General features: G+C 41.2%; 1 protein-coding gene across 1 annotated transcript; it reads left to right on the top strand.

Annotated features, from left to right (window-relative positions):
- LOC145438702 (high affinity cationic amino acid transporter 1-like) lies at positions 1-24,482 on the top strand. Its single transcript, XM_080316050.1, has 13 exons — positions 1-257; positions 1,355-1,456; positions 8,390-8,518; positions 9,485-9,640; positions 16,147-16,309; positions 16,580-16,710; positions 17,536-17,758; positions 18,686-18,825; positions 19,363-19,465; positions 19,996-20,204; positions 20,484-20,644; positions 21,252-21,360; positions 21,429-24,482. Exons 1-13 carry the CDS (start codon positions 110-112, stop codon positions 21,614-21,616), a joined length of 1,962 nt encoding a protein of 653 aa, XP_080172176.1. The 5' UTR covers positions 1-109; the 3' UTR covers positions 21,617-24,482.
- Positions 24,483-25,513: the final 1,031 nt, after the last annotated feature.

Here is a 25,513-nt window from a genome sequence, read left to right as displayed (position 1 = left end):
TTATTGTTAGGTGACAGTATTCAAATTCGTATTTCAGAGCTAAGCGTAAGGTAGTGTACCGTACGGTTTGTACATAGGGTAATCTGCACTGCATATATCAGAAACGAGAATGGGTTGGCTGTCAAATTTCGTGTCGGAGCTATCGTGGGCCCTCACCAGGACCAAGCATATAGACAAAGACACTATCGGCGAATCTAAACTGAAAAGAGTGCTCAACACTTTCGACATTACCGCGCTGGGTGTAGGCGCCACATTGGGTTAGTAGGATTAATAATAAAACCGATTATTTCCACATGTTGACGATTCTTTTCCCCGTCAGAATCAATAATGTATTGCATCATTTCCATGGCCCACTGAAAGTATCCTATTTAAACTGCCTTAATTATAGCGCGTTGGTTGTCTTCTAAATCGGTGTTCCACGGAACACTAGGGGCTCAAGAAACCAGTTCCAAGGGTTCCGCAGATGTTTCTTTAACACTCTTGATGTACAGCTCAATTTGTGTAGCATTAATCGATAGTAATGTGTTATATAAGTATTGTGGGGTATTTTTGTATTGATGGCTCAGCGAAAATTTAGGGTTCCGCGAAGGCTTCAGATTAGCGTAAGTGTTCCGCGGGTTGGTAGAGGCTAAGAGCCACTGTTTTAACGTAAGCTCATTTGTCGAAATGTGGTCTATTTTTCATGCTACATATGGCCGCGTTAAGGCATCCGGGAGCTTTCAATTGACCGTCTGGGCCAAGGTTACCGGTAAGATTACCATCTTGCGTAGCAGGTGGCCGAAGGCGATAACACACCGCAAAGTTTTGTCGAACTTATTTCAACTTATGTAATGTATCGTTTTTGCTTTGGCAACTGACATGTTGGTGCCTTGTAAATTCGAAAATGATGAGAGAAACGTTGCAAGTTGCACAGTTGAATATCCAGCTATATTTAAGCAAAGGCTTTTGAGTCGTGAGGGGCGAAAATTCTTGGCAAGACAGCGTGATGGTGGAGCGCCCGACTTTTTGATCGGCAGGTCGTGGTTTCAATCCCCGGCCGGGTCAGACCAAATACCTGATCAGTAACACTGGTATCCATGGCTTCCCCGCTTGGCGCTCATCATTTCCTGCATAGCATGGAACGATGGTGCAAGACTTCGAAAGCCTTACAAGGCTATATCTGCACCTTCCTTGTCCAGCGGCATATGTACATCATGTACTCATGGGTATTGGGTATGCACAATGCACATACACAGATCGTGTGTATCATTAGTCGGTGGATATACCTCAAGAAATTCAAATACAAAAATATACAACGTCCTATTCGTACTCCCTCGAGTGCTGCTGAGAATGTAAATTTCAACGTTTGATTCAGGTGCCGGAGTGTACGTGCTAACGGGAGCTGTTGCGAAAGAGACCAGCGGACCAAGCGTGGTGATCGCATTTCTGATTGCGGCTCTCACGTCAGTGCTGTCTGGTGGGTTGGATTTGTGAGGCGATTTACGCAATATCCGTTGTGCGCGGTTATTCGGCCGTGTTTTTGCGCGTAAATGTCGTATTAGATGCCATCAAGTTACGATCGCCGTCGAAATTCGATGTGTACCTTCGACAAGCCCACGTACTGTTGATGCGTGTGATTGTGTACCGTATTCTCACGAAGACTTGGACGAATAGAAAATTTTCAGTTTTTCCGAATTAGGTTGAATTAGAATTAAAGCTTAACATTTTTTTCCAAATTAGATTGGAATTACTAAAAAAGCTAGACAGTTTTTCCAAGTTACGCTAAAATTGAAATTATAGCTACACATTATCTCCAAATTAAATTAGAAATAAAACTAAAACTAGACATTGTTTCAGAATAAGAATTATAGCTACATAGTTTTTTCACATCTGATTAAAATTGATATTGAAGCTAAACAGTTTTTTCCACGTTACGCTAGAATTAGAATTATAGCTACACATTTTTTCCAAATTAGATTAGAATTACTATTAAAGCTAAACAGTTTTTCCAAGTTACGCTAAACTTGAAATTATAACTACACATGTTGTCCAAATTGGATTAGAAATAAAATTAAAGCTAGACATGTTTTTATCTAAATTAAACTAGAATTAAAATGATAGGTAGGCCTACACAGTTTTTCCGAATTAGATTCGAATTACTGAAGTCGCGAAAACTTGTGCATTGAATGCAGTTCAGTTTATAGCAAATTACTCCTACGTAGACTCCTGCGTCGGTCTATAGCCCACCGCCCGAAAACATCCATCTCGACTCTAGCGTGGTGTTGTCGTCGATGTGATTTGCAGTTGCCAAAAACTGAGGAATACGTCCTGATAATGTTTTGAGATGATTCCGCAGATTTCCGGTAAACAGTTATCATCGAATTATCGCTCTTGAACGTGACAAATTCAAAACTTCACTCCCACTTAACTCAACTACTAATTTCATCGCTTCAAAACACCACAAGCTCGCGATGAAGTGAAAACAAAGGAAGAAGTCGAAAAAGTCTTTCGGTTAGACACCCACCTTGACCTAGAAAATGTATATAAGACTTACGCTCACTGAATTAATAGTTACGGGGGATAACATAAAGGACAATTTGAAGAGCTTTTTGGCGGTACAGAGCCTCAATATACAATTGAATATCATATCCATACCATAGTTTATTGAAATAAACCTGGATATTTTAGGCTGACACTCGTCAGGGGTAATCGTCCGCAACTAGTGGAGAATTGGACGGGGCATTACATATATATATGGTGATACGGTTGTTGATATGTAATGGTCTTTTCAATTCTATGCTATTTGCTGACGATTATTCCTCAGCCGAAAATATTCAGGTTTATTTCAATATGAATGTATTATTAAATTGTATATAACAGGACAAGCGATGAAAATATAGTGGTATGTGACGGTGGCGAAGTCAATATGTCAGGTCGTGGTCCGGTAATCTCGAACGCTGACCTTTAATTAATTTGAAACCTCGATCCTGACTCGTATGGCTTGTGTCCACTACCTTGCAACATGAAAAAGTGTCAAGTTTAATTACGAGAATGGGCGTCTGTTGCCGGTTTGAGGTAGTTGATTTCTTGTAATATAGTTAATGAATACAGTCCCACGTCAATGTTCTCTTCAACGCGGTGAGTAAAGCTAACTGGATGTCGAAATGCACTTTACGAAATAGTAATAAAGTTGTCCCGTAGAGTTTTCGGGCGTCTCTGAACTCGAGTTGATGAGTCGCCGAAAATTCGCAACCCGAAAGTCAACAGTCTGTTCCGTCCCGCCTCGGCAAACTATGTCGAAATGCGCTTTCTGCACGCATCAGCCCTTTCCCGTGTTTGTGCACGCTGTTTGTCGAATCGCCCTGCTGTCAGGCCTGACTAATAAGACGAAGTGTTGCGCAATGCGTTCGATTGAGCGCTCATAACATCTCGTACGTTGGACCCTGTCGATTGCCCGAAAGTGCATCGTATTGCTAAATTCCAATTATAACGCAAGAAAATCCGTCAGAGCTGGCCATGTCACGTGGGACGCGATTTCGTAACACGTCGGTCGCTTGCCTAACAGGGAAACGGTAGTTGGGAACTTGGGACACTTGAGTTATGCCACAGTGCATAGTTGAACGACTAGAAATTTCCAAATTCGATTAAAATTAGCATTATAGCTACACAGCTTCTCCCGAATTAAATTCGAATTCGAATTGGCTTTAATTTCGAAGAAATGCAACAAAAATCGAGTACATTTCATGCGAAATCAGAGTTCGTTGTCATCAGAATTAAAATTATAGCGTAGAAAACCGGGGCCTGCGATAGAAACACTTCATACATTCGATTAGGATTAGCTTACCGTAATTTCGCTCTAATTAGTGTAATTAGACTAGAAGTTTGGGACATGCTTGCATTAATTGTATTATCCACCGGCGTAAGACGGAAGAAAATCGGAGGAAACGATGCTGCCGCATGATCTCGTTTGATTTTTGAGAATTGCTGCGTATCGGCAATTCCCGACCTCAATGTACCTGTGTTGTGGCTAAAAGTCGCGTGAGCGATGAATATTGTTTGACTGACCGGCAGATGGTTCATCCTTGCGATTTTTTTGTCCTTTGTAGCCAGCGATCGATATCAGATGTCGAGCTTCCGCTGTACGCTCTCTTAACAATGAGAAGTTTATATTTACACCTGCTCTGACGTAGGATATCGCGGGTATGGAGTTACCGCGCGGCTGGCCAATGACCATCGTGAAGGTTATAGATTCATGGACGAAAGGAACACCAATTTTATTATTCATACAAACACAAATCCTCAAATAAACACCAAACATGCCTTTCAAAATTGCATTTGATTCAAGTTCGGATTTTGTTTCTATATCTTGGGAGACTTGAAGAGCTTCTTGAGGTACAGAACTTCAATATGCAATATTTAGTATATTCATATTGAATTAAACCCGAATTTTTTCGGGCCACAGGTACCGGTAATCGTCAGCGACTAGCATAGAATTGGAAAGATCATGATTTAGAACTATTTCATAATGGCTGCCCTGGTTGAATCATGGTATTTTTTGTCGATTTGATGGCTCTACATGGCGTTTCGGAGATGTCGGAATTCCTTGAATGATTTTATAGCCCAAACAACACAACGCTCCGTGACCTCGTTGACTGAAGGGGGTTCGTTAGTCGGTTAGCAAACAAGCGCTGGTCCTCGAGGCGATTTTTCAAGCTTTGAACGCTACTCATCTGCGGCGTCGAAGCTGCATTGTCGTTTGCTTTTCCGACGGAGTGTATCATAAAATATATCCTTCCGGGCAATACTTCCCACGGGGATATCGCAAATAATGCAATATGCAACGGAATTGCACAATGTACACAAGGCACATATTGAGACACTTCATTGGCAATATCCCTGATGCTATTTCGACCCGATACTGGTCGAATAGTGATTTTTCAAGATTTGGCTTTGTGTGCTTACTCTAATGCTCTGGATTCGCGGGTCAAGTGGCAGTCTAATTGCAATTTTACATCCTGTTTGATGCGTGACAGTGGAAATCCATCACCACCCCTACGAACCTGAACACGCACTTGACTTACACAGATGTCTCTTATCTGTAGACCTGCATGACGAAGTCCCTTATCCCTATTTCTGTCGCAACGCCGATGTGCTACGCGTAATTGGGCGATGTAAATCATCCTATCATGTAATCGGCTTATTGTATGCAAATATGTATGCCTTATTCCTGATATCCCATCATTAAACTGTACATCCCACTCATCATTAAAATCACGGTATTTTTCATTTGCGGGCGAAAATGGTAGGGATGGTGTGAACGTGAGGTTCACGTTCGCGTTCTGTGTGTGAACCTCGGAAATTTAGAGGTTCGCGTTCACAACAGAACCTTGGTAGGTTCTGCACTGTGAACCTTTTTCATATATTACAATTTTCACTTCATTACAACATCGTTGGTTCAAATTCATTGCATTTCAACTGCAGGCCACTCTATGCATGGCGCTATAGGCATAAAAAATCAACACTGAACGAGCATGTACCTTGACAATCTCAAAAGTTTTACTTGCTTTGTTGCAAAAGTTTGCTCGAAATATCCAACTTTCCGTTTGTATATATTTATGGACTCTCTGAGCTTGACCCACAATCACAAAACATCACGATCGAAACAAGCTACGTCGGCCTAGTAAGCGAATGATGCTTATTCAACTAATCAATCTAGCAGGCGTATGGGGTCAATCTTGACTTCATATGCTTACTGGATCATTAAAACAAAATCGGTGCAATTGAGGTGTTGGCTACTGCTATATAACTTGTTAATGGGGTAATATCGGTAGCAAGTGACAAAAATTAACTACGTCCCTTGCTTCCGTTATATTCCCTGGTAAGACCTCGTCAAAATTGTTGGCAAAGCGACGGAAGATATTGATTTTATGAGATTATTATATCATTTGATAGCCCAGTTGATACATTTGGCGACGTTTAAAACGTCAATATGTATTTCAGCATTGTGACGTAATGCTGCCCGAATAGTCGCTAGGTATCGTGTACATTAATATAGGCTATCATTTCATTGAAGGGTAGGTTGGAATTAGCAATATGACGTCCCGTGACGTCATGAGGTTCACGTTCGTGTTCACACAGAACCTTTAAAAAAGGTTCGCGTTCACACGAACCTGAACCTTTTAGAGGTTCACACCATCCCTAGAAAATGGGTTACATCTTCCGACCAATAAAAGCTGTTGGTTGAACAGTTACTATGTTGGTATCCGCCCGGCCAGGGGCAGCATATTCCACTCCAGCTGATAAAATTGTCACAAAATTATTTCGAACACGGAGCTGGGCGCATTTGCAATAGGCACGTTTGCCCAACATTAGTGACTGACACTGCGAGATGCAAACCAGTTGCCGTTGGTGAAGCCGCCAGTGTATTGTTGGAATATGTCCAATTCTATTTGGATATCAGGATTAGTTGTCTTTGCTTTGTTACGGTCCATGTGCCGGGTGCATGTCTGCTTGCTGTTGTGCCCCTATCGAGTACCGGTGAAGATGCTAACGTAGCCTCCTCCAGCGCCTTGTTTGTATGGATAACACAGTAGAGGGTCTTAGCTGTTCTGCTAAGGCCCCTTGTATGTATTATCATAGCCCTCAAATATTTACGTTGCACGGGAACGTGTCTGCGTATTGTGTTTGAGGGTTGGTTGCAATGTGTGTAAAGCGCGTTTGACTTGTGCTCAACGCTAAGCAGACAAAATGTGTTTTGATGTACCGATAGTAGTAATGTCGAGCCTGAGATGTAACACATGCTAAGCAATTGTCGTATTGCACTGTTGATCATTGTGCGCCTTGCATACTGTCTGAATACTGCCTTTTGAATAATAAGATTTTTACTGTGTACATAATTGTCGCATCTTTGTTTCCAAATTTCCACCTATTGAAGCGTGCAACAATAAGCCGACTCCTTGAAAACACTGGAACATTTTATAGCTAAACACTGTTATCTGATTGGCGAAATTACGAAGGAGCGCTTCAGGCTTTGCCGCGGTACCCAATGAGAAATGCTTATTGTGGGGCACGCCTTTTTGTTGTAAAAACGTTTCAAATTTCGTTAAGATCAGCCGCTATTGTCACGTTGAGTTCGTCCGGTTGAACAAAGCTAATTTTTCACGCCACAAATATACGAGTTATGAAGCATAACACAGCGTGATCGCGTGATTACGATTGAGGTGTGCAGGGTGTTACTGAGAATCGGCGACCTCGGGAAATTGATACCACTGTCTTCCCAATCCGCTGGTTCGGATATTGCAAATGATATACACATTGTACTATTACACGGTACAGAAAAAAAATGGTGTGATCACGATGTCACTACAGGTCGTAAGCCTGGTGGGTACCAGAGGATATCTGCAGGGTGCAGGCACATGAAATCCGCACCAAAACTAATATATTTGAACTATAGAAAACATACTTTGTCAAATTATCATCGGAGTATTTGGCTGTATTGATCCTAGTCGTATGCAAGCAAGTATTGAATACTATATTCATATTGAAATAAACCCAAATATTTTCGACTGATACTCGTCAGGGGAAATCGTCAGCAATAGTACATTACCCTTTCATTATACAAGCAACCATGTTTACCTTGGCATATTAAACACGTAAAATAGGCTCTCACCTCAAGCTATCTGACTTGATACAAAAATATTCAAGAAGTTTATCACCATCAAAATACATAATATAGCCTAAATATAATCCATGATGTGTTGTCTTCGCCCAAGGAAATGAAATATGGCGCACGCAGACAGATTAGCTACACCTAGGGTTGCATTTAAAACAAAAATCAATTTAAAACAAGCATGTATTTTTTCAAGACACGACGTCACGGAAATTCAATTGTGACGTCATAGTGGAATGACATTGACAATTGAAAATATAGGGTAAATGTAGCTCCTTTGTCGAAATATCTCTACTATTGTTGTTGAACCGACTATTTGGAGGGTTCCAACCGTCCCATATCGATGTACGTCAGCTATATCGGGTAATAATTGTCCGTAGGCTCATACAGCATGTTTTTTGGAAAGTATTTACACAATTACGGCATAATTTTACAACTTGTAAAAAACACAATTCTTTTCAAGTAGGCCTTTGTTTAAAACACCGTTCGTTTTAAATGCAACCCTAGCTGCACCACAACAACCGGCCCTCAATGTGATACAGTATTCAAACGTTGGGTTTCCACGCATAAGTGTTAATATCGCCTTACTCCGACCGCACGCACCAAATTCGATTTCCAATTGAATAATATATTCATATTAATATGTGTAAGTTGTATTAAATCATGCATATGAATATATTATTGAATTGTATATTGAAGTTCTGTGCCCGCGAGAAGCTCACCAATTTCGATTTCGCACAGGCATATGCTACGCCGAGTTCGGAGCCAGGGTGCCGAAAGCCGGGTCCGGTTATGTGTACAGCTACGTCACGGTGGGCGAATTTTGCGCGTTCGTCATCGGATGGAATCTGATCTTGTCTTACGTGATTGGTGAGTGTCGCCTTTGTTTACGTCTTGATATAAACAAAGTTCTTGAGTCAGTGCGAATATACAAGCTCCTCGCCGGTTTCAATTCCGTACGCCCTGTGATGTGGGTACGGTACTCCGGTTTGTACTTTTCCATGGGATTAGTCTGCGGTTCAAATAAGTTGACGCTGGTATAGTGTTTCGGCAACGGTCGCAGTTGTGATCGGATAACGCGTGTCACGTGACCTAGCAGCACCCGCCTACGGCGTCTTCCAATAGCGCGGCACGTTGCTTGTCAGCCCGGCACGTTTGGTATGTGGCCTGTTACACGTTTCACAAGTTTCGCGATGCCTTTTGTTGCTGGGTGTCTTTGTTTGTGGCGACAATTGTGCGTGCAAAAGTACTTTATTGTGCCAGAACGTGCCCTGCCACGATTGTGCTAAACGCCAATATCTGGGTTTAATATAATTCAAGTATATCTTGTGTTTTATTATGCAAATGTGACTATGCAAATTGCAAATGACGCGGCATTGAATAAAACTTTATGCAGGAAATATGTGGTGGGATAACTTTCCATTAAGAGCTCCATTATCGACGAGATTTATATTGTCTACGCGTTTTCCCCGCCGTGGAATCTTCGAAACCTCGATTGATCGGATCGCGGTATCGGAATCATTGTAAAAAGCTGCTCGCATTAGCGCAAATGACATTTCCGTGAAGTCGAGACCACAACATTGTTACTAGTGCAACGAAATACGTATGGTCGAAGAATGTCAAATTATCTTCAATTGGCGGGCGAGTGGCAATATTTTCTTCGTGATCGCATAATTGTCACACACACACACTTCATCCGTACTCCTACCGCACAATGAGCGAAACTCTCTATTTAGAATCGACTCGCTCAGATATCCGATTTTGCCCAGGCCTATTTATTTTCGTGTGAAGTTCAATCACAAGGTATATAACGAGGTTACGTGTCGCCCGATTCAGGTGCTGCCAGCGTAGCGCGGGCTTGGACCGCCAACTTCGACACGCTGATCAACAACTCGATCGAAAAGTACATGATGGATTGCTGCAGCTTCGACTCGCCAGGCCTCGCGCCTTACCCCGATCTGTTTTCCTTGATCATCATTTTGATACTGACAGGTTGGTGGGCTTTGCGCGATTACTTTCCGTGTGTGTCAGTGGTTTTTCACACCTCAACCTTTTCTTAACTTGGGAACTTGTAAAATTTTGCGTTTGTGTAAACAAAGTTTGCGCAGGCTGTCCGGAAACTTAAAAAATCGTGTTACGACAAAAATATCGACATCGCCTTCCGTCACATGCCACCTCATTTTGTGGCTTGTTCTTTTATGTAATCTTCATTTACTTTTCGTTCAGTGTACTGTGCATGCGTAGGTCTTAGTCCCAAGTGGGTGTCTGATTCTAAAGACTACTCCAAGTCGTTTCGACACCTTCCTATCTTTCATTGTATCGCAATCTTGCGGTTTGTTGATCTGGTAAAATTGTTAATATTGAAGTAAAGCGAAAATATACAACTAAAACTGAATATAGAATTGGAACTTTAATTTGATGAGAAATTTGATGCCGTTTCTTTGATAGTACGCCTGTTAAGCGTGGTTCTGCTAAAGTTCCCGCAAGGCATATTCCGCTGTTGGGTTTCTGTTGATAGAAACGCGACTTCGTCGTTTCCGAGTTTCCGTTGCAATGTCAAATATCGCCAAATCATACTGCAGAGATTCTCAGCGATACAGAACTTCAGCATACAAATTAGTGGTATATATATTCATACACATACTAAAATGAACCCGAATGTCTTCGGCTGACACTCGCCAAGGGTAGGATTGTTGATACACAATGTTCTTTCCAATCCTCTGCTGGTTGCTGACGATTACCCCTGACGAGTGTCTGTCGAAAATATTCGGGTTTATATTAGGGATGGTGTGAACGTGAGGTTCACGTTCGCGTTCTGTGTGTGAACCTCGGAAAATTTGAGGTTCGCGTTCACAACAGAACCTTGGTAGGTTCTGCACTGTGAACCTTTTTCATACATTGCAATTTTCACTTCATTATAACATCTTTGGTTCAAATTTATTGACTTTCAACTGCGGGCTACTGTATGCATGGAGCTGGCAGCATAAATATTCAACACTAAACGAGCATGCCGCCCTTGACAATCTCGAAGATTTACTTGTATTGTTACAAACGTTTGCTCGAGATATCCAGCTTTCCGTTTGTGCATATTTATAGTGTCTCTGTGCTGTGAGCTTGACCCTCAATCACATGACATCAAGAGCGAAATACACTGTATTTTGTCAGCGAATGATCCTTATTCAACCAATCAATGAGATTATTATCGTCTTCCGATGTAAAAATCTAGCAGGCGTACGGGGTCAATCTTGACTACATATGTATACTGTATCATAAAAACCAAATCTGTGCGACTGGGGTGTTGGCTCTGCTCAATATCCATGTGGCAATACTCAGACGCCGAATACATTGTCCGATTAGGTCGAAATTGTTGGCAAAGCGACGCAAGATACTGATTTTATGGGATTGTTATATCATTTGATTTACCCAGTTGATACATTTGACGACGTTTCAAACGTCAATATGTATTTATAAGTACTGAGCTATTATGTGGCCCCGAGTCGTCGCTCGGTATCGTGTACAGTAGATTAATATAGGCAATCACCTAATTGAAATATGGGTTGAAATTAGCAATATGACGTCACGTGACGTCATGAGGTTCACGTTCGTGTTCACACAGAACCTTTCAAAAAGGTTCACGTTCACACGAACCTGAACCTTTCAGAGGTTCACACCATCCCTAGTTAATATCAATATGAATATGCTATACAAGTATAAATTGTATTGTCATACATTGTCATACATTACCGCTTATGAACGCGTTGTAGGCTATTTTGTACGACGTGTGCACTATGTTGACTTGGGGTTAAGTCGAGAGTATACCATGAACACTGTATCGCGTCAGAAAGCGTCCTCAATTACATTTCAAATTTTAAAATCGGTTTAAAGAAGTGCTACTTCGTAATCATGCATTCGGCAATTATGAACAAAGATTGATATATGCTAGGCGTACCAGCCGTTGAAGACTACCGCTATACGTGACAATTGGCTTCCGCAGTTTACGAAATTTGAGACTTAGGACTTACCGTTATCAATCGCGTATCCTTTATCGTGGCCTGCAAGCCAAGATGTTGCCAGCCGCGTCGGCCCCGAGGGCTAAAAACCAAAACGCGGGAGTCACGGCCGTGAGACTCGAGCGATTTCAGTTGTTTGCGGCCGTAGCGCGATATCGTTCGTCCGATACGCCTCGAGATTTCGCGGAATCGCGGCCCGTCAAGCCGCGGAACAATCGGCATTTCGAGAAACCCGTCGGTCACGTTTTCGAGGTTTTCGGCGCATTGGCTGTTGGCGGTCATGTCATGTGTAGACGTGGAGAGCTGGATAACTCCAGCCGTCTAATTAGACTAATTATATCGAAACGCGGGTAATCTGATTCTAATCTAATTTGTGAAGTGTGTCTATATCCTAATTTTAATTATAATCTTGTTTCTGGTTTTCCAGAAAATACCGCACGCGAACTGTATAGCTTGCTGTACACCAGGGGCGGGCAACATACGGCCCGCGGGCCGGACCCGGCCCGCGAAGGGATTTTGTCCGGCCTGCGGATAGTTTTCCATCTTACATGATAGTGTGGCCCGCGGCCCCAGTCTTCGAGATTCCCCACTACTTGCTTACATACGTCAAATTTTAGTGACTGTGTGTCATTATACACATGTATGCGCGGATGACTGTATTCACTGTACGGTGTGTAGCTAAAATTAGAATTCTAGTCTAATTTGGAAAGCTGAAGATTGTCTAGTTGTTAAACTCTGGTCGTGTGCCTCGATCCGTTTTTACCGGGCGCTACCGGGCTTGTTTAGGCTTCGTGAACTCGGTTAACTCAGACCAATATACATTTAAACAGCCTTGAGCTAATCTCTGTTTCCGCTTCATTTTATCCGTTTATTTACCGATTCAAAACACCTCAAGATTGCGATAAGATAGGAAGGTGTCGAAACTATAGTAGCAGCAGTCTTTCAATAAGATCTTGGTGTAGAACAGTGGTTCGTAAAAAGGCGAACCCTTACGCTAATATGCCAGCCTTCCGCGAACCCTGGCCGAAAGATTTGCCACGTACACATCTGATAGATTATTGTAGAATACTTGTGCGCAAAACGAACTGCGCATCAGCGACAGTGTTCAATTAACGAAACCTATAAATCATGATTTTCACACAAGGCGTCAGGTGTGCGTCCTGACATCCAGTGAACCCCACCGCCCTAGAACATGTTAAAACAGGCAAGCGCAGTTGTATACTGAATGAAAAATAACAGGACAACAACGCTTGGAGACATGTCGAGCCAGTTTTTTCTTATTCTACCGGTTCACGGAATCGTTGATCAATGGCCGCCGCCAACGACTTCCCGCTTGAAAACAGAACGCGTCAATGAGCGTGATTGTCGTGGGTAGCTGGGTACCAGTGAATTCGGCGTGTTGAATTCGGCACTTGGTGAATTTGGCATTAGTAATGTAATAACTATTTAAGAGCTTCTAGGCGGTACAGAACCTCGGTATAAGATTTAATAGTATATTTATATTGAAATGAACCCAAATATTTTCGGCTGACGCTCGTCCTGGTTAATCGTCGACAACTAGTAGAGAATTGGAAAGAACATTGTATATCAACAATCGTATCACCAATACCAAATATGACATTTGGCATTAGAACTGTGATAACTATTACTATTATTATTATTATGGGAGCAATGCATCAATATTGCATCGATAAATTCGAGAAAGAATGTTTCACTGAATTATAGGTGTGAATCATACATTTTATTGCGAATTAGATTAGAATCAGAATTATAGCCACACATTTGATTTCAAATTAGACTAGAATTAGAATTATAGCTACACAGTTTTTCCAAATTAGATTAGAATTAGAGTTGTAACTACACATTCTATTCCGAATTAGATCAGAATCGGAATTATAGCCAGAGCCACGCACTTCATTTCAAATTAGACTAGAATTGGAATTATAGCAACACAGTTTCTCCAAAATGGGTAAGAATTAGAATTATAACTACACAGTTTTACCAAATTAGATTAGAATTAGAATTGTAGCTACATATTTTATTCCGAATTAGATTAGAATCGGAATTATAGCCACACATTTGATTTCAAAGTAGACTAGAATTAGAATTATAGCCACACATTTTATTTCAAATTAGACTAGAATTGGAATTATAGCAACACAGTTTCTCCAAAATGGGTAAGAATTAGAATTATAACTACACAGTTTTACCAAATTAGATTAGAATTAGAATTGTAGCTACATATTTTATTCCGAATTAGATTAGAATCGGAATTATAGCCACACATTTGATTTCAAAGTAGACTAGAATTAGAATTATAGCCACACATTTTATTTCAAATTAGACTAGAATTGGAATTATAGCAACACAGTTTCTCCAAAATGGGTAAGAATTAGAATTATAACTACACAGTTTTACCAAATTAGATTAGAATTAGAATTGTAGCTACATATTTTATTCCGAATTAGATTAGAATCGGAATTATAGCCACACATTTGATTTCAAAGTAAGACTAGAATTAGAATTATAGCCACACATTTTATTTCAAATTATACTAGAATTAGAATTATAGTTACACAGTTTCACTCTTATTAGTCAGACACAGTTTCACTCTTATTAGTCAGATTGAGAACTAGAATTATCTAGTTGTTCAAGTCTGCTTTGTGTGTAGTGTTTGTATTAATCTACTCGGGTTCAGTTACGGGCTGGTTTGAATTAGGGGCCCGTCAAGTGCATTATATCACATTTCGATCTCCTATCCAGCGAAACATCCACTTGTTAATGCAATATCGATGCATCGCTCTCACGAAAGTAATGCTTTTTACGTTTGATCAAGTGCCGAATCCCACATACCGAATTCACCTTTCGCGATTATCGGAACACACACTTTTTCATGTAGGCGCGACGGGGTAACGCTCAGTTCTCTCATTTTCGCGCTATTTAAAGTCATAGTAGGTTAGTTATCTATAGTCATAGCGTGCGGTAAGGGAAATTACGAAGACGCGCGGTAGTAGAAAAAACGTTGCTCTAAACGCGCGCGTCTGGTTAAGCTTCTATCATCTCAACGCGCGCGCGCGTATCTGAGACGTGAGTCATTCTCGGTGGGTTCGTTCCATCCTACGCCCGCGACACGCCTTTTTCCATCCGCCGCAGATTACATCCTGTTCCCATGTCGATTGCCGGCAGTGTGGTCGATTCACAAAATAACGGAACACGATATTGCTTTGTATATCATGGCAAGCGGATTATTTCAGACTTTGTGCGCCAAGCTCCCGCTACAATCAGCAATTGAGCCACAATGAATAGTATGTAATCTGCTTTATTGTGGAATTAATATCTTCATCTATTGAATATGTTGAGGTTCTGTACATCCGAGAAGCATTTCACCTTGATTGGCCGCATCGTAGCATACGAAACATATAGTATAAAGCTGCGAACGTTACTGGAAATAGCACATTTCCGAAGTCATGATCATCCCACAACATTGTCACCAAGTGGAATGAAATCGGTATGGTCGAAGAATACCAAAGTATCTTTAATGTGACGGATAACAGGCATTATATTGTTTGTTGCACCATAAACGATACATATTTTAACATTGACATTGACATATTACGTGATGCAGAATCGAATCACTCAGGTAGTTCGATTCAACTCAGTAATATGCTTCTGCGTTTATAGTGGGGCGCGATAGTAACGAGTGGAATGTGCTTTACGGATGCCAAGCCGCATCTAGTTTTAAATATATGTAAAAGTTGTATCTAATGCCATACATAATGGATTTACTCATATGCGATGTGGATTTTTAATAACTCTGATTGCATTCGGTGATTTGATTTCCTTTTATTGACATCTGCTCTCACAATTTCCTTTATTAACGGATGCATTGTAGATTAAGCAGTCGATTTTGACTCGATGGCACGTGCTATTTGAGACCAACGACAACCAAAATACCGTATGTCAAAGTCACATAACTATAAATAACTGTGTGCAATTGTTGTGGCCTTTGAAAAGAAGTAAAAATAGATTTCCTTACCATCCACTCATGTCTCTTGTAGTACAGGTTTGTTCAAAAATAAATTTTTCCTTCCAATTTCACAGGCTATTCAATTAAATTGTTAGGTTGGGTAAAAAAAGACGCTGCACACAAAATTTGGCTCATTTTTGGTCTGTAGAAGCGAACCTACTGGAGTTAGAACATTTTAAATCTATCAAAAAGAAGTATTTTTTTTAAATTTTACTGGGAAATTATTTAATTAATAATTATAGAACTATCTACCGTAAATACTATTATTTCCTATCCGAAATTTTGAAGATCTTTGCTTCCACCAGTTGAAATTCAGCCGAATTCACTATGCATTGCTATTTTAAACAACTTGATAATCACTAATAAAGACCGTTCACTTTTCTTGAGAATATCCTTAACAGAGGACATAGTGTGGTAGGCCTACCAATCAGCGTCAACTTAATGGCGAATATTTTTTTCAGCTTTAATCGCGTTCGGAGTGAAAGAATTTGCAATTGTGAACAAAATCTTTACGGTGCTCAACGTGTGCGTCATCATTTTCATCGTGGTCGCCGGAATGACCCAAGCGGACCTTCACAACTGGAACTTGACCCCGGAAGAGATCTACAATATGTCCATAGAAGCGTACGTAACATCTACGCATTATCAGTATGACTGAGCAAAATCGTGTGTCTGAATGATTGGATTTCGAATTGAGTATTAGATTTTGAGTACAGTGGAAAATAGTATGGAAACTATAATTTTTTAGGATGGATTAGCTTTTAGTGACGAGGGCTGTGCCTTTTCAGTACTCAAAAGAATCATCCTCACTGCTAGACTCCTAATTTTTTTCATAATATCAATTGATAATTTTGAAGTTGGTAACTGGAGCTTGTAAATTGACTTTATTTCCAGCGGTCTCACAAATGTCACCATGGGTCAGTTTGGCGAAGGCGGATTTGCGCCCTACGGATTTGCAGGCTTGATCTCTGGCACGGCCACTTGCTTCTATGCGTTTGTCGGATTCGATTGCATTGCGACCACAGGTGAGTGTTTGGTGACAGGGCTGTAACGAAGTCACAAAGCTCCGAGTCACAAGTCAATCTCACTTTTAAAGTTTTGACTTGAGTCCAGTCGAGTCACTTTCAATTCACCGCCGAGCCAAGTCCGAGTCCAAGTCAGCGAGCAAAGGGTCGAGGTTGAGTCTAAGTCATTGTGCTGACTGCTCAGTTTCCAGTTAAAGTCTTGCTAAACCCACTTTCTACAACTGTGGTTACTTCACTATTCGAAATTACAATGAAATGTAGGTCTTGGCCGTCTGAGTCTCGAGTCATATGACTTGGTTCGAGTCATGTGCAATGACTCGAGTCCAAGTTGAGTCAATACACCGATTGACTCGAGTCGAGTCATTTCCGTATTTTGAGAAAATGACTCGAGTCATCAGAAAATCATGTCTTGTCGTAGGGGTCCGTGATAGTCCAATGGGGGTCCGCGAAGACTGAAAGGTTGAGAACCACTGAATTAGACTAAGTAGAACGAAATGTGGATAATCTTAGCCTAATCTATTTGTAAAATGTTTCCGTGCCATAATTTTAATTCAATCTGATTTCTGGTTTTCCAAAAAAAAAAAATGCTGCAGTAGAACTGAGTGTAGTGCGGTGCAAGTTTGGTAATTTGGAAAAACTGTAGCTATAATTCGAATTCTAGTCTAATTCGGAATAGACTGTGTGTAGCCATAATTCTAGTTCCAATCTAATTTGGAATAAACTGTGTAGCTATAATTCTAGTATTAATCTAATTCCAAAAGTTGAAAATATACCATTTGTCCAACTTTTCTCTGCGGGTGTATCATATCGACAACTGCGTTTTAGGGGAGGAAGCCAAAAACCCGCAGAAATCCATTCCCAAAGGCATTGTGTTCTCGCTGGCTATCTGCTGCGTCGCTTACCTTCTCATTTCGTCTACTCTGACCCTGATGCAGCCTTACTTCCTAATGGATAAGAACGCTCCGTTGCCGTACGCCTTCGAGGCTGTCGGAATGGATTGGGCCATTTACATTGTGACCATCGGTGCTATTTGTGCTTTGTCAACCAGGTGAGTGTGTCTTGTGTTCTTGTACAGGTGGAAATATAGGCATGTTTGTGGATATTGGTATGCTGCGAGATTGATTCCAATAATAAATTCATATTGATATAAACCCGAGTATTTTCGGGTGACACTCGTCAGGGTTAATCGTCAGCAACTAGTAGAGAATTGAAAAGAACATGTAATATCAACAATCGTATCACAATATATATATAATGCAATAATGTAGAATAGAAATGATTGTATGGTATTCAAATATCGGGACTGGAGTGTCTGCTGTTGTTGCGTTTGTAATTTTGAAGTTTTGGTGTCGAATTGACCTGAGATTTTTCGATTATGTGGACTGGAAATTGATAACTTACCTACATGCTTGCTACGAAAGAACCGCATCGATTCTTTTCACATCAGGATAGTTTCACAGCCATCGATTTTTGTAATCTGTTCTGGAAGCAGAAGTTTAAAAGCGAAGCTAAATTCATGTCAAGATATAATAAAATTCTTGCATTGATTGTAACAATATTTGAAGAGGCTCTCAGAGGTGCAGAATTTCTATGTGCAACATATGACTGTTGATATACAAAGTGGTTTTGAAATCTACTAGTTGCTGACGAGTGTCAGCCGGATATATTCAGGTTTATTTCATCAATATGATTATATTATTCAATTGTATGGTGCAATATAAGCTATGCGAATCCGCGCTAGTATGAAATTTACTTAGCTTTCTTGTCAAATTACAATGATATCAATAGTGTTCTGGCATCAATTGGTGCAATATAAGCAAATTGCTGGTAGGAAAATTTTACTTCTCATACCATAATAATATTTCTCGAATGACATTTTGTTGTTGATGACCTCTGCACAAATCCTGTTGGGTGTCGGCCAATTGGGAGCGCGACGAGCTCCGTATCTCCGTTTCATTTTTGTTTTTCTTAACAGTTTGCTCGGGGCTATGTTCCCCATGCCTCGTATTATTTACGCCATGGCGATCGACGGTCTTCTATTCAAGTTTCTGGCGAAAGTACAGAAGAAATCCCAGACCCCCGTCATCGCTACGTTCCTGTCTGGCGGATTAGCAGGTGAAAACAGTTTCAAGTGATTTTGACATGATATTTTGTTGCCATCTATAAGCTGTGTTGGTATGACTCAGTTTTTTGAAAAACTTGACTGAATTCGCCATATGGAAAATATGTAATGACTCGGGGTCTGCAGACGAATTGTCAAGTTGATTTCTTAGTTCACTGAACTTTAACGACAAGCTTTTAGTATGTTTACAGACTGAATATATTATTAAGATGTATGTTAAAGTTATGTAGCCTTTGAAGCCCCTTTATTTACTGGATTCCATTTCCGATTTCGTTTGTATTTCATATTAGTTAGCTTCATCAGCAGGGACATTGTAGACAAGTTAACTTCAGTGTATGATGACTTGTCATAATTCGAGTCACTTTGAAAATTTGTGTGACTCAGCTTGCTACGAAGAATTTTGATATGGAGCGACTCAAAATGACTGGTGACTAAAAGGTAGTGACTTATCCCGCCTCCGACATTCTGACGGTCCGCGACTGATGCAGTGTTCTGCCTACAACGTTCAATTTTGATCTTGCATCGCGCAGGTGTGATGGCCGTCTTTTTCGACTTGAAAGCTCTCGTGGATCTGATGTCGATTGGTACGTTGGCGGCCTACACGCTGGTCGCGGCGTCTGTCTTGCTGCTGAGGTTGGTGTTCACTGTTTAATATGCTGCTTACTCCAATCTGTTTTAAAATTCCGTGGTCACTTGTGTGAACCTGTCGATATCAGTTTGAAGAGACTCTTTAAGGTACAAAGCTTCAATAAACAATGGGATAAAATATTCGTATTGAAATGAACCCGAATATTTTCGGCTGACACTCGTCAACAGGCAATCGTCAGCTTAAGCTATCTCTTCACCTCTTATTAAAATTCTCATCCCGGTGACGTTATATTTAGTGATACGATTGTTGATATACAATGTCCCTTTCCAATTCCATACTATTCGTCAGGATTACCCTTGACGAGCGTCAGTCAAAAATATTCTGGTTAATTTCTATAGGTTGTTGTGTAGCAGTTTGATTTGCCTGGTCCAATCATACATGGAAGTTTTACGGTATCAATGAATAATGTTTTTTGATATCACTGTGCAGTGTTTTACGGCTAGGCAATTTATGTTGAGCGAAGCCGTGAATGAAGCGTTGCAAACTTTGATTTCCACTGAAACCGCCTTGTCAGGTATCAGCCCGAAAAGAAGGACGCGGGGAGGCGGGTGTCCTCGATGAAATCCAACGGTTTCGATCACGAGAAGACCATGCTGGACACAGCGCCGATGACCAACGAAAACCTGACCGAGTCTTTCCAGCTGGTCAAGCTGATCTCTCCTAAAAACAACAGGCCGACCGCTCTGACGTCGTCGATCGTGAATTGGGCCACGGGAGTCTGCAGTAAGTTTGGTTAACTGTGAAACGTCGTGGGTAGTAGGTTCAATCCCGGATCGGTAAAAGTGGTATCCGTGGCTTCCCCGCTTGGGGCTCAGCATCACCGAGATAGCATGGAGGGGTGGTGCAAGACTTGAAAAGCCTTACATGGCTATATCTGCACCTTGATTGTCCAGCGGCATATGCACAGATCATGTGGATGGATATCATGAGTCGGTGAATATGCCGCGAAATCATCAACGACAAAAATATGCTACGTTCATTCGTTTTCTGTTGCCCTGTCAGGTCTGTCGATGGTGCTGTTCAGTATTGTGATGATTGTGGCCGGCGCGATGGGATGGGGCACCGGAGCCATCTTGTTTGCCACCATTTTTGGGATTTTCATCTTGGTGTCGGCGATTATCATCATCATGCAACCGCAGAACAACGAGAAATTGTCGTTTAAAGTAAGTTAAAGAGAACTTCAACATACAATGGAGTGTATATTATTGAATAGTATTCTCATGTTGAAATGAGCCTGATTATTTTTGGCTGACACTCGTCAGGGGTAATCGTCAGCAACTACTAGAGAATTGGGAAGAACATTGTACATACAACAATCGTATCACAAAATATGACGTCACCAGCATGAAATATCGCATTTTCGTAGCGAAGTGACCGCTGTGTAATGCACTATTTTTAGATGGTACACAAACTCCTTCTGTGGGCAACACGAATTCTGTCGCCTCGATAATTTTACACGCAAACAAGATTATCCAACAAATGTTTGCGGACGATTACCCCTGACGAGTGTCACCCGGAATAGTCGGGTTTATTTCAATATGAATATACCGTTCAAATGTATAATGAAGTTCTGTATCTCCAAGAAACTCTTCTTCTCTTGAAGTATGTAGTATTGAAGTATATCAAAGTAGAAAAGAGTGTACACAGTAAGTTTAAGAAGCTCTTGGAGATACAGACCTTGAATATACAATTGAATAATATGCTTGTTATTGAATGAGACCTAAAAATATTCGTGAGTTGTAGATTTAACGAACCCGGTTTGCATTTTAGGTGCCTTTAGTTCCGTACGTGCCGCTGATCAACATGTTCGTGAACCTGTTTTTGATGGTTTCATTACCAGTCGACACCTGGATCAAGCTTGTAGTCTGGATGATCATGGGTGAGTGTCCATGGCACGATGGTTACAGTCGTGAATTCCACCTTGAATATTCTCTCTTTTCGTGACAGGCCTGTCCATCTACTTCTTCTACGGCATGTGGAAAAGCGCCGAGCGCACCGGCCAGAGAACGCCCAGCGAGCTCCAGACCATGCCAGACCCGGCGCCCACGAACAACCGACACGACTATGACGCTGTCCCGGTCCGAGAAGACGACGCGCAGCCTCTCACCGAGCAGGAAACGGAATCGGAAATCTGATTGGCGCACGCGAGCAAAATTTAAGAGTGCTTTTCGGGGTGCAGCGCCGATTTGACTTGAAATGTTTTAATCGCAAAAACCTCAACTTCCGAGTTCATTTACGGCGGGGGTTCTTAAACTTGTTGTAGCGTGGACCCCGTACGATTGATTGTGCTTGCGTGAAATTCCGAGCAAAAGTTTTGAAATTGATGACCAAAAAGTTCGCTCTCTAAAATTCCTTGTGCTCAACAAAATTGTGAGTAAAATTTTGGGAAGTTCGTTTTTCTACTGCTGACCCATAGATATAGACGTGCGGTTGCACGGACGCATTAAAATGTCATGTTTTGACACAAATTCCTGTCAAAAATTTGGGTTTTTGATCGCGGACTCCCAAATTTTTTGATTTCCTGTTGTGACACAACTGTCGAGCTAAAATTTGTGATGGTAAAAATTATTATTAGGCAGCAAGTGCCTCTTTAACTAGTCCGTGACTAATGAAAACGGCCGTCACTTTACACGCACGTTTGAGAGCCCCTGATTTACAATCACGTTTTTGTGACTTTGCCAGTTTCAAACCACCATAGGCAGTTACCTCGTTGGCGCTAACCATTTTTTTTTTGTTTATCGTGACTATCTGCCACAACACGCCCTCTTCAATACCTCGCCCGGATATGTTGCAAAAGCAGGATTTAAATTTTAATCGTACACGCTCGTGCGATGATTGGTTAAGTGCCGGTGGTGTCCCTTTTCTGTTCCATGTATTTTCTTTTGGTTCTTTACACTGTTGTTGGGAAGCTACTAAATGCTTTGCCCGATTGTTCTGCGACGGCCGTATTCGTTCCGTGTATCTGAGCGTTGGACTGTTTATGGTCTCTCATTACACTCATTTTCGCTACTGTATATTACCTGTGAGCGTACCGATGTCTGGTTCTGACAGGACTGGTCTTGATTTTTATTTTCTTTCGACTAAGGTTGGGCACAATGATTCCATTTGAGTGGTGACAGATGATGTGTCGAGTACCGAAATCTTATGTTCCTTGCCACTAAGTGCTGATTTATCAACGAGAATCGAAGTTTCGATGCCGTTTTTCATTGTGGAAGGCTTGAAGTCTTGCGTATCGCGACATACGAAGCGTAGTGTGAAGTTACCGCAACAAATCGAGGTTTCTACGTTGGAAAAACGGCGTCAAAACTATAATTGTCCCTCCCTATTTAACTCGAATCATTATAATTAATCTCATATTAGATTTTAAGTACTCAAATCGTTGTGCTCAGCCCTGCTTATGGATGATGGTCATTGGTCATAGCAAGACCTGTGCGTTTAATCCCAGCGAGATGGCCTACGTAATAGTTTTAAGGTCTGGATCGTGAAATATGCGTGCAAATTATGCAACCGTACGACGTACTAATCAAACTGTGAACTGGGCGAGCTCCGTCTTTTTCGGAAACGCCAGAAACCCCGTATTCATTTGAAATAACGTGGTCTTAACAAAAATATATCAAGGCAAAAAAAAATCTCTTACACTCCCGACTCTTCACGTTGTCAGCCACTTGAATGTATAAGAAATCGCGCAAGTTCAAAGGCAGCGTGCCGTTATAGCCGGTCCCATTGTACAGAATATTTTCTCTTTCTCGTTTGCTTAATTGTTTTTTTTTCTTCGGTTATTGCTTAGATGTGCTTGCAAATAATTTATTGTTCATTCGTTTTTGCCTCTGTGTCGACGCGGGTGCCGGGAAATTTCCCTGATTCGCTCCGGTGTGTGTATAGTTGTACACTTGTACATGGTTCGGTATAAGTCTGGTGCGTTTTTATGCGTCGTTATTTCGAGTCTCAGCCAGAATTTTAAGTGTACATTGATGATATTTCTTCCGATTCTTACACGCTTTACATTTTAAGCGGCTTGATTTTATTTGCCTTTGTAAAAAGTAATTCCATGCCATTTAAATCCAACTCGCTAATTGAGCAATCCTAGTTTTTTAATTAGTCTAAGATTCGGTGCTGTAGCCCGCGCGGTGTCAAGGCCTTCTCCAAGTTGAATTTAATTTGAAAAAATCGATTCTTAAGTGTGACTGAGCTAATTCATTTACACGGAAGGCAGTATGCAATCACTGCTTTACTATCGAGTATTGTGCGTCGTCAGACAACGCGTCGCCTATTTCACAGCCTACCTTTGTGCTGTTTGTAAGTTACAATCAGTCTCCCAATCACACTGATCAGTCTTTGATTTAGTTCTCGTAGAAAAAAAATCAGTACGTTAGACTCCGTACGCATGAGTTATCTGGAATTGACCTATTATACCAAGCGAGTTTCTTACCTGTAACTTGCACAATGACTGTGGCGTTTGGCGTGCTCTTCATGTGTACATATCTGAAACTCCCGATCTGAGATACTTCTGTAAAGACAGAACGTTCAATTGATATTTTCTTCTCGATCGGTTGCGTTAAAATTTTCCTCGACAGGGAAGATGTCTTTTTGTTCTAGGATTTACTTTTACTTGTAATTTATTCCCGTTAATTTAACGCCACGCTGATGTAATCTGGAAGGTGTCTCGCATGAAAATTTCAAAATCTCATATCTCAGGTTTCGGTCGTAATACTTTACTGGTGACGATGCTTTCAAAAAACGAATAGCACTCATGATAGATGCTTTATCCGAAATGCGGCGTGATTTGAACATTCATATTGAAATTGCTTTGAACTGTATTTTGGCGTCCTGCATGATTTCAAATGGAAATTCGATGGCGTGTTCATTTCCTCTGAATTTTGTTGATGATTCCGATTCTTTTCTTTGATTTATGTTTCCTTGATATTACGGCTTTTGACGAATTGTGGTAGGCTCGCATTTTGAAAAATGAAAGAGGGTAAATAAACCAAAGGTGTTCGTAAATTCGTGTATGGACTTGAACTCGTCTTGTGTGATGGGTAGGGAAGTGAAATGAAATGGTTCGTTCGACTCTACAGATTTTCGTTAGTCTGCAGTAATGCCTTTAGAGGTGAAACCAGTGGTTGTTAACCTCAGGACCGTAACTGCCGCACCCCAAACCCCCCAATTGGGGGGGGGGCGAGCTCGAAGGGGGCCCAAAATTATTTCGTAAATTAGCATAAATTATGGAGTATTTATTGAAAATTTATGCAGCTTTTTCGAAAAATTTTCGCGCTCTGCGTGATTTCTGGTTGCCAAATATCTTGATTATTGGGTACTCTTCACCCAAGAAAAAATACGCAAGATTTATAGAAATGGGCATATCGGCGTTGGCCATTACCGCGCCACGTCACACCGAGATAGACAGTTTTAGGTAATGTAACATGCGACTCCAGGAGGTGTGCCAGAACGATCGGCAGCGAGAAAACCTTGGCCGAAAAGTACTGCGCTTATGCCGATACATATAAGTTAAATTGTCCATAGGCCCCTAAATGACTGGCGCCGAATGTTCCTGTCTTGGCAATCTGAACGTCACAAGACAAATACCATCCCGCACGGAAAAATTATGTGCCAGTGAAGAAATTCCAATTTCAAATCGAGTGCGTGTTATAGTTTATTACGTTTATGCGATTCTACATTTTTTGATATTGCGGAGGTCACGAAATAACATCATGTAACGAAGTCATAGGCCTACCACCAGGTCCGCCCGCCCGAAGATGTTTAATTATTATTTACGGGCCTTACAGTTTCCAAGACACCTCACTCAGCTCTACCGGTAAATCTGATTACGCGAGCAGAGAGGACAAGAAATTGATAGCAATATATATGCAATTCTCGATCTTATTGACCGATTTTATTATGGATCATTGAAAATTTTCGCGCTTTGCGCGTGCTCACTAAATATTACTAGGCCTACTAATTACGTGGTAAAAGCGAACAACGTGATGGAGGGGGAGAGTCGGTTTATCACCCTATGCGAGCCCAAGACCCAAGTT

Source organism: Botryllus schlosseri, chromosome 5 (assembly GCF_051294905.1).
Source record: "Botryllus schlosseri isolate E-star chromosome 5, Bs_hap1, whole genome shotgun sequence".
Classification (NCBI taxonomy): domain Eukaryota; kingdom Metazoa; phylum Chordata; class Ascidiacea; order Stolidobranchia; family Styelidae; genus Botryllus; species Botryllus schlosseri.
This window is presented reverse-complemented; position numbering and strand designations above follow the sequence as displayed.

What these genes read in the sequence shown, in the direction of transcription:
- LOC145438702 (XM_080316050.1), top strand. Translation starts at nt 110, where the DNA reads ATGGGTTGGCTGTCAAATTTCGTGTCGGAGCTATCGTGGGCCCTCACC. An exon ending in CCTGTCTGGCGGATTAGCAG is followed by an intron (nt 18,826 to 19,362) that starts GTGAAAACAGTT and finishes TGCATCGCGCAG; the next exon opens with GTGTGATGGCCGTCTTTTTC. An exon ending in TTGGGCCACGGGAGTCTGCA is followed by an intron (nt 20,205 to 20,483) that starts GTAAGTTTGGTT and finishes TTGCCCTGTCAG; the next exon opens with GTCTGTCGATGGTGCTGTTC.